We start from the raw sequence: 17,251 nt of genomic DNA, 5'->3' as shown, positions 1-17,251 counted from the left end.
ATTTGTTTTAAAAGGAAAAAGCTGAAAATTTAAATAGTTAAAAGTTGAAATGTGAATAGTTGGTTTTTGTATTATATGATTTATTTATTACATTTTATGTGGAGTGAATAAATAAAAGTATATTTACGGTGGCCCCTACAGACAAAGCACATACAAACTTCAAATCACGTACAAACTCCGAAGCACGTAAAAACACGTAAAAACTCCAAGCACGTAAAAACTCCAAATCACGTAAAAAACTCAAAAGCACGTAAAAATTCAAAACACGTACAAAAGACAACAGAAGTGCTCCAGGATAGTGTTGAGCTTTTGTTACCTAGTGGCTACACAAGCCAGCAAGTACCAACGACCGGATTTGGTGTGTGGTAATAACAGGTAAATGAACATTTGTTTTAAATTATTTGAATATATATGAGTGCCTGTGTATAAATACACAAACAATACACACATGCTTTCAATTGTGTAATTTAAGTGATCTAGTAGCTCTGCTTTGGAAGTTCAGTCTCCATGCGCTCCTCTCTCCATCATCACCCCCGGGGTAGTTTCTGCTCCCTCGGAATAAAAGCAACGACGCGATTGGATAGAGTTCCCGGCTCGTCGCTACTCCACATCCTCGTAATTATTTTGACGTCACGACGCTCGTCCTGCTCGTGACGCATTCCAGCTCTTCCTTCTGGGCGTCTTCCTCCCCTGGGCTGTTCCGGATGAGACGCCTCCCTCCCTCCGCCCCTCTGATCCTCTTATCAGCGAGTAAGCGGCCAAGATGGATGTTGTAAACCAGGTAAGGCTTTGCTGGGGAAATCATCTATTTCATTATTGTTTCGTGTGGTAACGATTGTTTCATTTATTAATACTCGTTTCATTTTGTCGCCCGTTTTAATGACGATATTTTATTCTAAAGGTAGACATCGAATGCGTTTTGGAGTCCTTGGACTCAAAATGTGAATTTGGAAATTAATCTTTAAAATGCAGTTTTATAGGGACACGAAAGGGTCCAATCCAATGAGAGATTTTTCCACAGCTGATGCTGCAGTGTGTGTTTTGAAGTGGCCCGCTGAGTGTCCAAAAATGAGTAGGATGTCCAGAGATTTCTGCAGCAATGACATTTAGCTACGGAAGGAGACGATGATACCTATTATCTCAGGGGATTCACCTAATTGATTTAGTTTGCCCACGTCTCAATTAGCCCCGCTGTTGCCACGATAACAAACGACAACCTGATTAATTTCCAAGGCCCTCGCTGTATTCGTATAACCGCAGTAGGCCAAAGAGGAGCACAGGCTCCTGCATCTCTCTTTCGCTGGTCCCGAACAGCTCATCTCTCAGACTGCTGAATGGTTTGTGTCAAAGCCATCAAGTCTTCCCGGAGAGACGAGCGGATATCAGGCTGTCAGGCTCCTCTGAGCAGGAATTTTGTCAGTACCTGCGTCATCTGCTTAATATGGATGTTTGGCTTTGTGCAGAAACAATGAGGATAAAAGTGGCCCCGCAGCCTGTGAGAAAACCATCACTGCTGCTTATTCCGGTGCGGCCATTTATTGATGCACACGGGGACACACCGCCTTCTTTGCTTTGTCGCATTCACCTGCACGCCAACTCCTCTTTTGCCTCGATCGTCAATTAAAAAACGGGATTTCCTCATAAATAAATCAAAGAATTGCCGAGGAGTGTGCAGCACGGGAGCAGAGCGGCAGACCGCTAATCAGCTTTGTGTAATTGTAAAGCTGCAGGAGCAGCTCTGTGCCTCATTCTTACACATACAGATACACCACAGCCTTTGAAGTCTATACTACAAATTACTACACTACATCATCTCATAAGTCCACAAAGATGTGAGCTCTGGCAGGTGACTCACTGTATTCACTGCCAGATTGTTGCTGTAGTATAACAAACACCTGCAGGTGCCAGGAGCAGGCCAGGCTTGTGGGCAATGAGACTGAAGTAATGAGGTTTGTGTTTTTAATCAGCCTCATCGTGCCTGCTCGACTGAGAGGCACAGAGTTCATAAAACTAGAGTAAAGCCCAAAGCGTGATGTTTTTAAAATTAAGTGCTTCTTTCTGATGTTTTTGTCTTGACAGCTGGTGGCCCAAGGGCAGTTCACGATAATCAAACAACCTCTGGGATTTATAAAAGCTCTACAATGGGTAAGTTTTCTGTTGTTACACATTTATTGGTGGCAGTGATCGTGATATACAGCACCAACGAGGGAATATTTTAATACAAATTGTAATAAAATCATATTACAAAAGAAGAAATCCTGAAGCTTTTCTATGGTTTTGTGTGATACATAATGCCTGCATGTCCCTTGATGCCATATTTGTGACCTTCTGTCACACAGAGGCCATAAAGCTGCATAGTACATTATAATGACTATGCATGTCAAGTCTTGGGGAAAAGACTCAGAGGTCAGATGTTTTTTTTTATTGTATTTTCTTTTATTATTGTTCCTGAAACATGAACCAAGCCACTTTAATAACTGAAATCACCAAAAGGAGTTCAGTTGATACATCTCTGTAAGTTGAACTGTTTTCATGGTCATTTAGGCATCAACTATCTGCATTACTGAGTACATCTTGCTACTGTTAGCCATAATTCAGTGAATTGTTTGGCAACATACTGATTAGGAGTGGAAGACTGCAACAAAACCAAGGTCTACATGGAGGTCTGACATTGTTTTTAATGATTTCTCCTAAAACATGAACTTATCCTAAGGCCTCTTAATTACTGAACTGCACATGATTAAGTAATGCATTGAGACTCCAGATTGAAACTGTGGAGTCTCATGTTTCTTTATGGTTATGGTAATACTTGCCCCAGCAGCCCTGAGTGGAAGATACCAGCAGGCTGTATTACATCACTCTGTAGTAACACTGTGTCAATTCACTGAGGAATATAATGACAATTTGTTAAATCCATCTCAGAGGATGTGCCCTCATGCTAGTGCAATTTAGTACCCATTTTTTTATGTGCAGCCTGTTCTAACCAAGCTACTCATTCATTAATTCATGGATGCAGGGAGAAAACCCGAGGATCGCAAGGATTTGCCTTTATTTGTTTATGCTGGTGGAATATGGGACACCTCACACGCTGTGTTGTACTCACAAATAGCCAGACATCTTTTTAGATCTTCTTTGCAGTTCCATCAGGTGCTCAGCCCTTTAAGTCAGCTTTTAGGCAGAAAATGTTGCACGGCATCATGGCAACAGTTTCCCTCTTAACTGGAAATGTTTTTAGCTCACACAGTCACAGACATTCTCTCATTATGTGTTGTTTTTCACAGTGTTTGTCCTCCATCATCATCAGCAGCCTAGTGAAGAGGCTGCAGGGTGGAGAGTGGTGCTGCTACATTGCATTTTTCGCTTTCTTTCTGTTTTCCTTTGTGTCCACAGCTGGGGGGCATTTCAGTGATGGAAACAGAGGCACTACTTATGGTTATGCTGCAAACTGACCGTGGCCGCATCTGGTTTGCTGTCATAATTGTAGCAGACTCCGATCTCGAACGTGACTAAAATATTCTCTGCAATAATAATCAGCATGATATGTTTGTAATCTAATAATAATACAATAATTACTGTAGTCATTTAAAAAGCATGCTTTTCCTTTTTACATATATTAAGGTATCTAGAAGCAATAATTAAACCTTGGGTTGTTGATAGTCATAGCACCTATTCATCATTGCATTTCGGAATATCCTGAACTGAAAACTTACTTCACTTGTATATTTGTTTCATTTAGGGTTTGTTTTGTTTTGGTCAATTACTTGACCAATCAGTTAGCAGTGATTGCAGATGCCACTTTTACAGCTGAAATGACCAAGTAATATTATTTATTGCCATAGTTATAATGTAGTAACTGATGGTTTTTAATTATTTTTATTAAGTTGATGTATCTCTGTAGGTTGAGCTGTTTTCATCATCACTTAGGGCAGTAACTACCTGCCTTAAGGAGTAAATCTTGCTACTGTTAGCCACAATTCACTGAATTATGTTGCAATATACTGATTAAAAGTGGAAGATTGCATTGCACACACTCTCTCTCTCTCTCTCTCTCACACACACACACCACTTTCCATTATCCTTACCACACCAATTCCTGCAACAACAACAAAAAATGCAAAGGAAGAAAATCAATAAATTAATGTTAGGGAACATTTAATGATTAAAAATATCATAACAGCACATCTAAAAATAGGGCTTAGCTCACAAATGACCCAAAGGTTATATAGCTCTAATGTTTCAATTCCTCCTACATAATGAAATGTCAGAATGCATTTTTGGGAGGGTGCGGGGCGTGCCCCTCCTTGGATGGGTGCAGTAATCCCTGGCTGCTCCTCTGCTCCTCAGCCTGAGAGCACAGCTAAAACAACCCAGATGAGAACGCGTGTGCCAGAGCAGTGCTGAAAGAGTTCCACATTGTAATGGGCTCTGCAGATATGTTCGAGAATAGTCAGAGCCGTGAGTGTGCTGCATGACTCTGAAGTCCTTCCCTGGAGCTGTGTGAGTGTGCCAGCACCTCATCACTGCCTCCCTGGGTCAGTGCGAGCCAACCACCAATCAGTAGCCCGCTCAGGAGGCCAAGGCCCATGAATCATCTGTCAGTGAGCCTGCGTGCCTCAGCGTCAGGGCTAGAGGAGGAGCTCCTGGATCTACTCCTCTTTGTGGATTAATATGGGCATGCCTAACCAGTAACACCGTGTTTTTTAGGAGAGGGGATAGAGGATCCACCCATGAGAAGTATTTTTCCAGATTCTAGTGGAGGTTTTGCTGGAAACAGAAATGAGGAAGATGTATATTTGTATAGCCGAACAAAACTTTTTTTGTGCTTTTATAGAGCACAGTTCATGCATCAATGAAATAGCAGCAGTTTACCAGCTGTGTACATATCAGTATTCCCATTTTTGAACTAGAGAGGTGAGAGTAGTTAGAAATGGACAGTCCTGTATATGGGTTGAGGATTTGTGGTCATGCAGAAGCAAGTGAGCACTATTCTTGTTGCATGAGTGACATTAAAACAGCATACTGTATGTGTGACTAATGTGGATTTGCCCACCTCACCCCATCCTCTCTCTCTCCCTGTCTCTGGGGAATAGTGCTGACACAGCCTAGATTTGATGGATGTTAGAAGACATTGAGTTCCAGAATACAGCTGATGTAGAGCTGAACCCCAGGAACTGTTCTCAGCTGCTACATGAAGCCACTGTGATGTTGAATTTAATCTGTATTCAGATTTCTGCTCTGAGTCATTCTCAGCAGGCTTATAAAGGCTGCTTGTGAGAACATGAAGTAACAGCCTTTTTCACTTTGGCATGGTCTCTAATGTGTAATAAAGGCTGTTGATTTTGTTGTAGCTTGGGGGGGGGGGGGGTTGCTGTGCAGACACTCTTTGTGATTATTACTCCAGGCTTAGACAGCTTGTGTTTATTTTGGTTTTTGTTTGTATTTTTTTCTACATATATATATGTCAGTTTATAGATTGCATACTAAATGGCCATAAATGGCAAGTTTTGAAACATTAAAAATGCCTTTGCTTTCGTTAGAACTAGGATAGTCCCAAAACTACAACATCTACATGCTCTGTTATTTACAATTGCTACTTCTATCCATGTCTGGATCAATAATTTCGGAGATGGAGGCAAACCAAGTCAGACAGAGAGTGTGAGAACAGCAGATCATTTGTGTCTCAGTGTGAAGAATTGTATATCTTCTGCTGACAACCATTCAGCATACCAGGAGGGGTAGAAACCAGCCTCTGCCTCCTCGCTGTGTGATGCTGCCAGCAGTGTTACCATGGCACCTAGCACTCAGTGTGCCACCATCTCTTTACTCAGTCTGGCTGTCCCGCTCCTTCCTCTCCACAACGCCTCCCTCTACTCATTTATCACCATAAAAGTGCAGTGCTTAATTGTCCAAAGGCGACTTCCATTTAGATTCTATTTGCTGACCACAGATTTTTATCCAAGCTCAAAAATGATCACAGGAATGTTTCTACAAAAAAGTTTACAGTCCTGGGAGACAAGAAACTGACTATCCCCCGACTTTTCCTTCAGTGCTCGTACTTTGCTTTATGGCCGAAATTAATAGCATTCCCACACCTTTAGTGTTTGCTGTTTATTTAGAAAACACTAGAGTGTGATTTATATAAAACATGGACATAGATACTATGTTGGCATCCACTGGTTTGTGGACTACTGTTTTTAAGCTTTGAGTGTTGCATTTTTGGCTGCCCCCATTTTCTGTGTTGGAAACAGGAGTTACCATATTTGCAGTTCTGTTAGCTAACACTTGCTAGCTTGGTTTGCATTCTGGATTCACACACACACACACACACACACACATATATATGTGTATATATATTGATGGGAATGCAATCTGCATTATTTCTAATGGCCAGCAGGGGACGACTCCTGTCATTGGGGAAAGAAGACCAATTATATGGAAGTGTTTAATGTGTGTCCATAAGGCATAAACAGCAGCTCCAGTTCAATAACTGGAATTAACCGAGCTGAGGCAGACAAGTACAGGCCAAGGTATCTCAAAGCAGCCACATCCCTAACTTTAAACTTTAATAAAATCGTAATAGACTAACCATGTGACATAGGCTGGACAGTGAAGGATCACGTGAGAAAGGCCATAGTCATAGGCCTAGAGACAGTGATGATCTGGCAACCACAGAATGCAAGAGAATAATGTGTAATCCCCAACCAGTTGCTGAGTGGTTTGGTTAACAGCAATGTTTGTGAAATCGATTACTAAAGCCCAGCCACACAGGCCTATAGACCAGTCAGTGACACCCCTGTTAAAAATGTGTATTCCTCCACCTGTGTATGTATGTCTATGTAAGCATCATTACATACACAGGCGAACGTAAGGCATCAACTAACACTTAATAAGAGGCGGATGGTAATTTATGCAGTTCCTTTGGTTGCTTGCAGATTACAGTGGTCGCCTGGGTTTGCATGGAGTAAACCAACTTGTCTGCAAACATTCACCAGCTACTCTTCAAGCTGTAGTGAAACTGTTAGAAGGGCAACATAAACCAGAAATGGATAACATTTGGCTTCAAACTAAGGTAGACGTTTTGAAGGGTCAGCAGGTTGGCTGAGGTAATGAGGCACAACCTTTGCACACTACACGCAACAGTGGCAATCTGCTAAGGTGGAGCACCATTAAACCTCTTTATAACTGATTTCAGCTAGCAACTGCTAGCAATTTGTGGGAACCACTTGCCAACCAGTTGGAGAATATGTATTTTTCATTCCCAACTGTTAGCTGTGTCATAGGCGATTATCTGGCCTTACCTTCACCTGTGTGTGTAACAATGCTTTGATCATCAAGATCTGTTATCAGATCAAAATTCATAAGTTGTTCGCCATCATGTCAGAAACATATAGCATATAGCACTACAGCAGGGGATTCAAACATTAGGCCCATAACCCACCAAGTCACTTTTGATCAGCGTACTCTCAAATCCAGTCCGTGCAAAACCAGTGATGATCTGATAACAGGCATACCAAAATTTACACAAAAACTGTCCAACAGCACATCTCTACTGGTTGTTTTGAAAGATCTTGGTGATCTAAGCAACATTACATACACAGGCGAAGGTAAGGCATCAACTAACACTTTATGCTGACTGTATGGAAGCAGAGCATTTAAAAAGTGGTATTACCGATTGCTGATACTTCAAAAAGTATTTTTCAGGATCCACCTGGAAACATCTCATTGTGCTATCAATATCAAGTTGTTACCTAAATAAATATTAGCCTCTGCTCTGTTGCCAAGAAAGAACTAAAAAGCACCTAAGACTCTTATCGTGAGTACTGTATGAGCACCTTCCTGACTTTAATAATCTGCTATGCTTCGTTGTTTTTAAGGACTCTGTAAAAAACAAACAAACTATGAATTCTTGCATGTGTTAATATACTGTATTAATATTTAGCTACATCATCATGTTGCAACACATCAAAATCAGGCTCATTACATATTTTATGTTTAAAGGTGTGTTTTCATTTGATCTGTAAGAACAACACACAGCTGAGGCACCAAATAGTCTCCATACTGAGCTCACTCAAGAAATTTTAACCTCTAATTGTTTTGAAAATAATGAACAGTTAATAGTAACAGCATGGGTGGTACACATTTATAGCATAACACTGCAGGCTGTGTTAAGGATTGTGCTTACACTGCAGTTACTGCCCAGGCTGTAGATATTGATTAATTGCACAGTTACTTCAGCATTTGATTCTGTTATGCTGTTGGTTTGGAGTTTAAACAAATATAACACCCCCATTTATTATTGATATAAATGGTGATTTGCTCAGTGTTAAGGATTAATTGCTTGCCCATGAAGAACATAACACGGATGGACAGATTTTCTCGCTTTTAGGGTGCATTTAGATGTCTCAAACATTCTGGGTTAGATCTGGTCAATTTCCAAAGCTCCAACTGGATTTCTGCACCAGAGCTACACTGCAGATGGCAATTTTTTTTTCTTTGCTTTAAATTTAATAGAGAGAGAGAAAGAGAGACGACTGTGTTGCTTATGAGTGCTCTTGTCTCTCCTTTCACACATAATGCCGCCTCTTTCACATCTACAGTCATTTGCATCGATTATTAAAACCTGTTAATAAGCCTTTGGGCTTTGGCAGAGGACACTTTAAACTTAAACACAGCCCTAAAGGAACAGAGAAGAACAAAATTGAAACAATAGGGCTCACTCTAGTCACTCACTCTGTGTAAATCCAGAAAACGAGCCTCTGTACTCACATTAGCTGAAAGATTACTGTAATTAGTTTAGTGTATTTATGCCTTCTGCACGTAGGTCATACTATGAGGCTAGAGGAAGTGACGTGAGCTGGTGTGTGTGCATATGCACTCACGTGTGGGGGTGTGCCAGTGTGTGTATGTATGCATGTGTTGTGACTGACTGTACAGTAGCTGGAAGCTAAGTATTTGGTAACAGATGGTGGAGCACCTCCGTCAGATTAATAGCTGGATTTTCTATCCAATCGGATCTGGTCTGCAGAGTAGGGAGGGTGTGGTAAAAATAGTCCGACTTGTCTAATCTGCTGTTTGTGTGTGTGTGAAGAGTGAGAGGCTGCAAGTTTACCTCCACTCATATTTGTCTGTGCTGTTTATGCGACTGCAGGTAAGAGGTGAAAAATAAGACTGAGCTGAGTGCACCTACAGTAATAATGAGGCACAATGTAAATGAATGCACAATCACACGCATGTGCACACACATGCACACACATAAACAACAGTACAAAACCAATTTAAATGTACCGTGGGCAACAGGTGCAGTCAGTGCTGTGTAACCCGCTGATAATGCTGTATTTATTTGCACTCTGTGGGAATTTATTAGCACCTCGCTCTGATTGGTCGATCTTGATAAGTCTGCTTGAAACTGCACAGGTTGGGAAGCATAGTCTGCAGCTTTCAATGTAAATTATGCTATCACCTGGAGACAGTGTTGGGAAGGTTACTTTTAAAATGTATTCCATTACAGAATACAGAATACATGCCCCAAAATGTATGTATTCTGTATTCTGTATTAATGTATTCCGTTACGTTACTCAATGAGAGTAACGTATTCTGAATACTTTGGATTACTTAATATATTATCATGCTGTTTACAACTACATGAATGTACTATTGCTGTGATTTATTACTGTTACTGAAGGTCCGCGGCTCCGAACCGTAGTAAAGGGACCTCTGGCTAATACGGTTGGTTCTGTGTCGGGCTCGTAGCTGAAAACTAGCTTTACTTTGTTGTCTGGGTCAACTTTGCTAGCGAGAGACAAAGAGAGGCGTTGAAAGGCTGCTCCAACGGAACTTATTGTTTTTGGAGGAAAACACGAACACAGTGTACAGTCGAGTCTTAATAGCTTACTTACAACTGGGCTCGTCAGGCTCTCTTCTTGGCTGCAGTGGTTATTATTATATTTACATGCTTCCAGCTCCCGTTTTTGCTCGATGACAGCTCGTACTTTTCCTTTTTCTCCCTCCCTCGCTCACAGACACATAAGGGGTATGGCAGTCCATTCTCCCTGCAGCACGGACTACACTGCCTATGATGCTACATTCTTTAGAGCTATACCTGTAGCATTCTGCCTATTAGCTTAGCACAACAACAACAAAAAGGCCTCTCTCACCCAGGAAACACGCAGAGAGAGAGCGTCACACTGTAACCATGGCAACCGTAACGCTGCCACCTGGAACAACAGAACGTAGCTGTCAAACAAAACCCAAACAGTCCTGACCCGCCACAATATGAAACAGGGAAGTACCGCCGTGTAATCCATTTATTTCAACAAAGTAACTGTATTCTAAATATCACTTTTTTAAATGGGTAACTGTAACGGAATACAGTTACTCATATTTTGTATTTTAAATACGTAACGGCGGTACATGTATTCCGTTACTCCCCAACACTGCCTGGAGATCACCTGGAGTTGTTTTGGGGGTACAACACCTAAAATAAACTGGATGTCAAACCACCCGAGGGGAATGTTGGATACTGATAAATCAGTTTGTGCATTTTAATTATTTATTTATTGTTCCATGGTTGTCTAGAATGTGTCAATGATCACATGGATGGGGTTTTAAATTCAGTACATATTTTATTAAGGCACGCATGTATTTATTTTTATTCATTCATTGTAATCATGCAAACAAGCAAATAAATAAACAAGAAAACTCCTAACACAAAAAATTCTGCTCCTCATATGTAACATAAAGAAGTCCACATTCTCAAAGAAACAAACATGGTTGTCCAACTTTATCCTCTATGTATTTTATTCTTTGTGGGGAAGCCAGAATTCAAACAATGTTTGTTCATTTTTAGTGCAACTCTTACCTTCTGGATACAAATCAAGTAATTTGGCGTATTCCTGCTCCTTCTCCCACAGATCTTTGCAATCTTCGCTTTCTCGACATGTGGAAGTTACTCTGGCATGTTCAAGATGAGTGTGGAGTGCAGCGACCGCTCGGAAAGTGATCTAGGCGTAGAAGTAGAGTTTGAATATCCATTCAGGTATGGATTATATCATCACATAACTGAACTTTTAACATTTAATTGAACTTACAGTTTAACAGCTTTCTACATTCGATTAAGTTTAACAGCATTCATAAATAAATAAATATGTCCTTTTGGGGGGGCAATTTTTGTCACAAAAGACTTATTTTTATTTTAGATATGCTTGTTGTTCTGTAGCAAAGAAGCTCAGAGAAGTTTACTATTTTAGAAGCTCTAGCCAACTGAACCAATTCTGCTTGTTGCAGTCATAAACTGTACATAAAGAAAAGTATGCAGATTCTGCTTTTGAAAAATAAACCTAATGTGGAAGTCCCTTAAATCTGCCTTCTGTGTAATGGGCAGCAGGAGAAGACTCCTCTGGTTGCATAAAAGTCTCTGAGAATTCAATTCACCCAGTTTTGAATAAATGAAAATTCGGCTATGTTTCAGATTTACAACTTTAGAATCATCTGTTGTGTTTTTGCAGCTCTTACACCTTCTCATCTGTGTCTATCCCTTTTTTTGTGTTCCTGCAACCAGGCTCCATCAGGTTTACTTTGATGCACCCACTTGTAAGGGAGGAGACAAGGAGCGTCTGTTCCTGGTCGGGGACTACTCCTCTTCAGCCGAGTTCTTCGTCACCATTGGTGTCTTTTCCTTCCTCTACTCTATGGCAGCACTCGCTGTATACTGTTTCATCTTAGAGAAGTACCGTGAAAACAATAAAGGGGCCCAGATTGTGAGTTTGTTACCTTGAAGCACATAAAAAGTACACTGAAAAAAAGGCCATGTTGGATTTACTTGATTCAATAGTGGACATTTGTTGCACACAAATGTTTTGCTTTGGCAGAAACCTAAACAACTGAGTTAAATCAACACAACTTTTTCATATTCAGTAAACCTGTGCATTTTGTGTTCATAAAACACGATTGAAACATGTTCAGATGAAGTAAGTTGAGCTCTTGGAATATTTTAATCCTTCACAATTTTGTCATTTTATTTCAACACTATTCAATAACTTTTACCCCAATACTACTTGGTCACTTAAATACTACATGTTGTCTTCATATTACATAATGTTCAACAAAATCTACAGTCTGGTTACCATAAAAATTGAATGGATTTACAATGACTACCATCCTCCGGGTTGCAGGAGGGCTGGGAAATAACCCTGAAGTGATAGGTTACGAGGCAGGGTACACCCTGGACAGCTCACCAGTCTATCACATAGAAACAAACAACCATGTGCACTTACATTCACGGGTAATTTAGAATCACCAGTTAACCCTAACTCTAATAACTGCATGACTTTTAACTGTGGGAGGAAACCAGAATACCCAGAGAGAAGCCACTGCAAACTAGCCAGAATGTGGATTTGAACCCAGGACCTTCTTACTGTGAAGCAACAGCACTAACCAGCATGCCAACAATCTAGGAAATACAGGAAAGCTATGATTTCCTGTATTTGATGCAGAATTTTTTTGTTTTTGTCCTCGACAGGTTAATCCACAATAAATAGCAATAGCATGCACGTGGTGTGTGTGTAGTTCTCTGCCTCTTATAACTCCAGTGATTTTCCTGCAGTTTGAAATCTTGTGCGATCTTGTGAATTTCATGAGTTCAGCAACTAACCACTCTTACTAGATTGTATCCTGTCATCTCAACAAGAACAAATTAAGTTTTTGAATTCCATGCAAATCCTACATGATTTAATTACGTTCATAGAAACATGAAATTATTGTGTTCAAATTACAAGGTAGACTTTTTTAATGTAACAACCACCCAATTTACTTTTTTTGGTATACCAAAAAAAGTAGAGGTGGCTGCTCGACTTGACTGAGATGGATGCCTTCCTGAAACCACGATCCAAAGAGTGCGAGACTGAAATCCTGTGCAGTGTCGCGGGATTTAACATTGCTATATTATTGACTTACTTCACTTGAACATGATATGAACAATTTAATCTACCCTCTCTGCATATTATGTAGTTTCTACACTATATAGTTACACTTAACTTTAAAGCATGAGGCAATTGTGTTAAATACACGCAAGATGCTTACGTAAATCCAAGAGCTGGCCAATCCCTTTTTTTCAGTGTACATCTTGTCCTAAATTTAATACTTCTCAATTAATGGTAGTAAAAAACAATAACCTTGTGTTGCTGATTTCCAGGATTTTGTTGTGACGGCGGTATTTGCCTTCATGTGGCTGGTATCTTCTTGTGCTTGGGCTAAAGGCCTCTCAGATGTGAAGACAGCCACTGATCCAGAGCGGGTCATCACTCTCATCCAAGCCTGTGAAGAACGTGAAAATAAGTGCCGTGAGATCCATGACCCCAAGGTCTCCGGCCTCAACACCTCTGTGGTAGGCTTAAAATGCTTCTGTTAGCGACACAATGTAAAGAGATGATACTAGAATAACTATAAGAACAAACGTTTGTCTCCTTTTTCCTCCACAGGCTTTTGGTTTCATCAACCTTATCCTGTGGATTGGAAACCTCTGGTTTGTCTTCAAAGAGACCGGTTGGAAGGCCGCTTTTGCTGGAACGTATGTCCCATCACAGGAGAAGCAGCCCGCCCCCGATTCCTATGCCCAGGAAGGCTACGGACAGCAGGACCCCTATGCCGGCTCCCAGGGAGGTTACCAGCCCGATTACGGCCAGCAGGGAGGCTACAATGAGGATGGAGGTTATAACCAGGGTTATGACCAGCAGCCTACCTCTTACTCTAATCAGATGTGAGCCTGTCCTGAAACACTACAGCTGCAGAATGGTGAGTGCAAATATGAGTAGAAAATCTGTCCAGTTTTTCTACTCATGTTTTTTTTCTACTCGTGTTGTTAGAATGACATAGATATCTGTTATCCAATGTGATATTTATATTTTAAGCACAAATAAAGGGTTGAATGCACAAATGCTTACTACGGTCCACTTTTTGAGTCTTTTTTCACATTGTCTCTTGGCTAAAATGACAAGTACTATGAAAATGACATGGAGAAGTTTTCTGGCGTGCATTAGATTTCATCAGTAATGTTAAGATTTTCTGAAATCCAGCATGCAACTGCTTCAAAGAGTGACCTTAAACTTGTATTTTCTGTAATAGTTACAAAACAAAAGTTATGAGAGAATGATCCAACACTTCCTTCATCTATGACCTCAGAAAAACACACACATCCTGGTATATTTATGCATCACAGTGAATAAATCCACAAATCCATCTTTTATAGATCACACTTATTTTTTGGGAAAACATAAAAGTGCTTAAAATAAAAAGTTATGCTGGCTTATTAATAACTAAAGTAAAATCAAACAATTTAATTCAATTCAATTTTATTTACACAGCACCAAATCACAACAACAGACCCTACAATAATACATACCTATGAGCAAATTCTTTGGCGACAGTTGGAAGAAAAAACTCCCTTTTAACAGGAAGAAACCTCCGGCAGAACCAGGCTATGGGAGGGGCGGGGCCATCTGCCGCTACCGGGTGGGCCGAGAGAAGTAAGACAGGACAAAAGACATGCTGTGGAGGAGAGACAGAGATTAATAACACATATGATTCAATGCAGAAAGGTGTATAAACATGTAGTGAGTGAGAAAAATGACTAAGGAAGAAATACTCCATACTTCATGGGAGTCCCCCAGCAGCCTACACCTATTGCAGCATAACTAAGGGAGGATTCAGGATCACCTGATCCAGCCCTAACTATATGCTTTAGCTCAAAGGAAAGTTTCAAGCCTAATCTTAAAAGTAGAGACAGTGTCCATCTCCCAAATCCAAACTGAAAGCTGGTTCCACAGAGGAGGGGCCTGAAAGTTGAAGGCTCTGCCTCCCATTTTACTTTTAAATACTCAACAAGTCTGTAGTCCGAGAGGAAAGTGCTCTAATGAGGTGATATGGTACTATAAGGTCATTAAGATAAGTTGGGGCCTGATTATTTAAGACCTTGTATGTGAGGAGCAGGATTAAATGCAATTTTGGATTTAAAAGGGAGCCAACAGCCTGGATGTACCTTCTTATTAACAACATCAATTTACAGTTTATATGTATCTATTTACAATGTATCCACTTGTAATAGCTTAATAACCTGAGAAAGGTAAAGTTTGAAGATGTCCTCTTTTTTTTATTTTCATTATGTACTCAATATCTTATGCAGCAGGTGATAAAAAGAAAAATTTGAACTTTCATTGTTAATTAAATGGTTAGTTAGCTGCAGCACAAACAGAAGTATTTTTACCCTCTCAACTCCATTTTGAAAGGAGAAAACAAAAACGTCCACAACTAATGTCAGATCAGGCCTATTGTGACTCCAAGGTAAAATCTGGAGGATGAAGGTCAAGGCTTTATAATGAAGAGTATGCCAGATTCAGTCAGTATCTTTCAACATTTAGTGAAACAGCATTATTGTTAATGTTCAGTAGTGAAGGTTGCAGGAGAAAGATCTAGTCATTCGATAAGGACCAATTGTGTACAAACATCTGACTTGCAAAGGAGCTTTTGAGCCAGCTACAGTACATACATTTACCAGCTCTCTTTGGCCTTTGAGTTCCACTACCCTCCAGAGGTCTTATAACTATGGTGAGAGAGCTTTTTGCTGTAGACTACACTGACAGCTAAAATTGCACTTAGTATTGAAAGATGTGAAATGTCTGCCACACAGAGCACTTAGAAACGTGGTTTAGAGTACTCAGAAGCCATTGCCTTGTATTCTTGGATTTAAAACCTGCACTTTGGCTCATCTTCTTCAATGATTTGTTTTCCCTATTTGGTCAAAAATGTTTTAAAGATCGAAAAAATGTACTGATCAATGTACTCAAACAATCGCAAAATAATTTGCTTAAATTTGAGCAGCAAGTTCAGCAGGTAAACAAGAATGTCACTTTTGCTATTGACCAATCAAATTTCAGCAAAGAGAGAAAGTTACTCCACAGTTAAAAAGGATGTAAACTCAATATATTTTTAACAAATTTTCTGGCTCTTTGATTTGAAAACCGAATGCTATACTTAGATCAAAAGAGCAAAGTATAGTTTCATATCAATCATACTGTATTTTTCATTAAGTCAATATCCATCCATTCATTTTCTTAACTACTTCATAACATTAGAGGTAGAGTCCACAGGACATGTCACCAGTTTAGCACAGAAAGTGAATTTCCTTTAACCACACATTCATTTTCTTAACTACCTGTCACCTATCTATGCATTCCTCGTGTATGTTAAGACGCCAGAGTACCCAGAGGGAACCCACACAAGCACAGGAAGAACACAGGACAGGACACTACTCTGCCAGCTAATTTCTTTTATCCATCCATTCGCATCCGCTTATCCTTTTCAGGGTCACGGGGGATGCTGGAGCCTATCCCAGCTGTCATAGGGCAAGAGGCGGGGTACACCCTGGACAGGTCGCCAGTCTGTCGCAGGGCTAACACATAGAGACACAGACAACCATTCGCTCTCACATTCACTCCCATAGGCAATTTAGATTAATCAATTAACCTATCCCCACTAACTGCATGTCTTTGGACTGTTAGTGGGGGATCGGTTAATTGATTAAACACGGGGGAATACATTCAACCTCCACACAGAAATGATGGAATTGAACTCAGGACCTTCTTGCTGTGCCGCAACAGTGCTAACCACCGTGCTGCCCTAATTTATTTTAATTAATTATAATTCAGCTGAAAAAAATGAATTAAATAAATAAACAGATACATGTGAAGTAAAAAGAAAAAAAAAGTGCCACAACCTTGCAGAGGATGGTTTTAGACTTTTACAGAGAGGCAAAGGTAAAGGAAAGTGGAGGGGTAAAAACAACAGCTACTGCATTCACACACATATGAACTTGAGTCGCTTCCCACTGTTAATCCATATGGTTTACTATGATGGTGGCCCACGCTGTGTAGCTATAACAGCTTCAATTCTTCTGGGAAAGCTTTCCACAAGGTTTAGAAGTGTGTTTATGGGAAGTTTTGATCATTTTTCCAGAAATACATTTGTAAGGTCAGACACTACGTCGAATGAGAAGGCCTGGCTCGCATTCTCTGCTCTAATTCATCCCAAAGGTGTTTTGTGAGGCCGAGATTAGGACTCTGTGCAGGCCAGTCAAGTTCTTTCACACCAAACCCGCTCATCCATGTCTTTAGAGACCTTGCTTTGTGCACTTGTGCAGTCAGATAAGTAGCATTCTCCTGGCAACCACCAAACCCAGACTCGTCCATTTGATTACCCCACA

At 40.4% G+C, this 17,251-nt stretch overlaps 1 protein-coding gene across 1 annotated transcript in view; it reads left to right on the top strand.

Moving 5' to 3' along the window:
* Positions 1 to 657: 657 nt before the first annotated feature.
* sypb (synaptophysin b) overlaps positions 658 to 17,251 on the top strand; it is a 19,455-nt gene continuing 2,861 nt past the window's right edge. The window contains exons 1-6 of the mRNA XM_085144829.1: positions 658 to 781; positions 2,080 to 2,145; positions 10,911 to 11,035; positions 11,558 to 11,756; positions 13,190 to 13,381; positions 13,476 to 13,788. Coding sequence (XP_085000955.1) covers positions 764 to 781; positions 2,080 to 2,145; positions 10,911 to 11,035; positions 11,558 to 11,756; positions 13,190 to 13,381; positions 13,476 to 13,757 — 882 coding nt within the window. The 5' untranslated portion in view covers positions 658 to 763 and the 3' untranslated portion in view covers positions 13,758 to 13,788. The remainder of the gene's footprint in view (positions 782 to 2,079; positions 2,146 to 10,910; positions 11,036 to 11,557; positions 11,757 to 13,189; positions 13,382 to 13,475; positions 13,789 to 17,251) is intronic.

The sequence above is a fragment of the Neolamprologus multifasciatus genome, chromosome 20, assembly GCF_963576455.1.
Source record: "Neolamprologus multifasciatus chromosome 20, fNeoMul1.2, whole genome shotgun sequence".
Lineage (NCBI taxonomy): Eukaryota > Metazoa > Chordata > Actinopteri > Cichliformes > Cichlidae > Neolamprologus > Neolamprologus multifasciatus.
The sequence above is the reverse complement of the archived record's forward strand: the minus strand, read 5'-3'. Positions and strand labels throughout refer to the sequence as shown.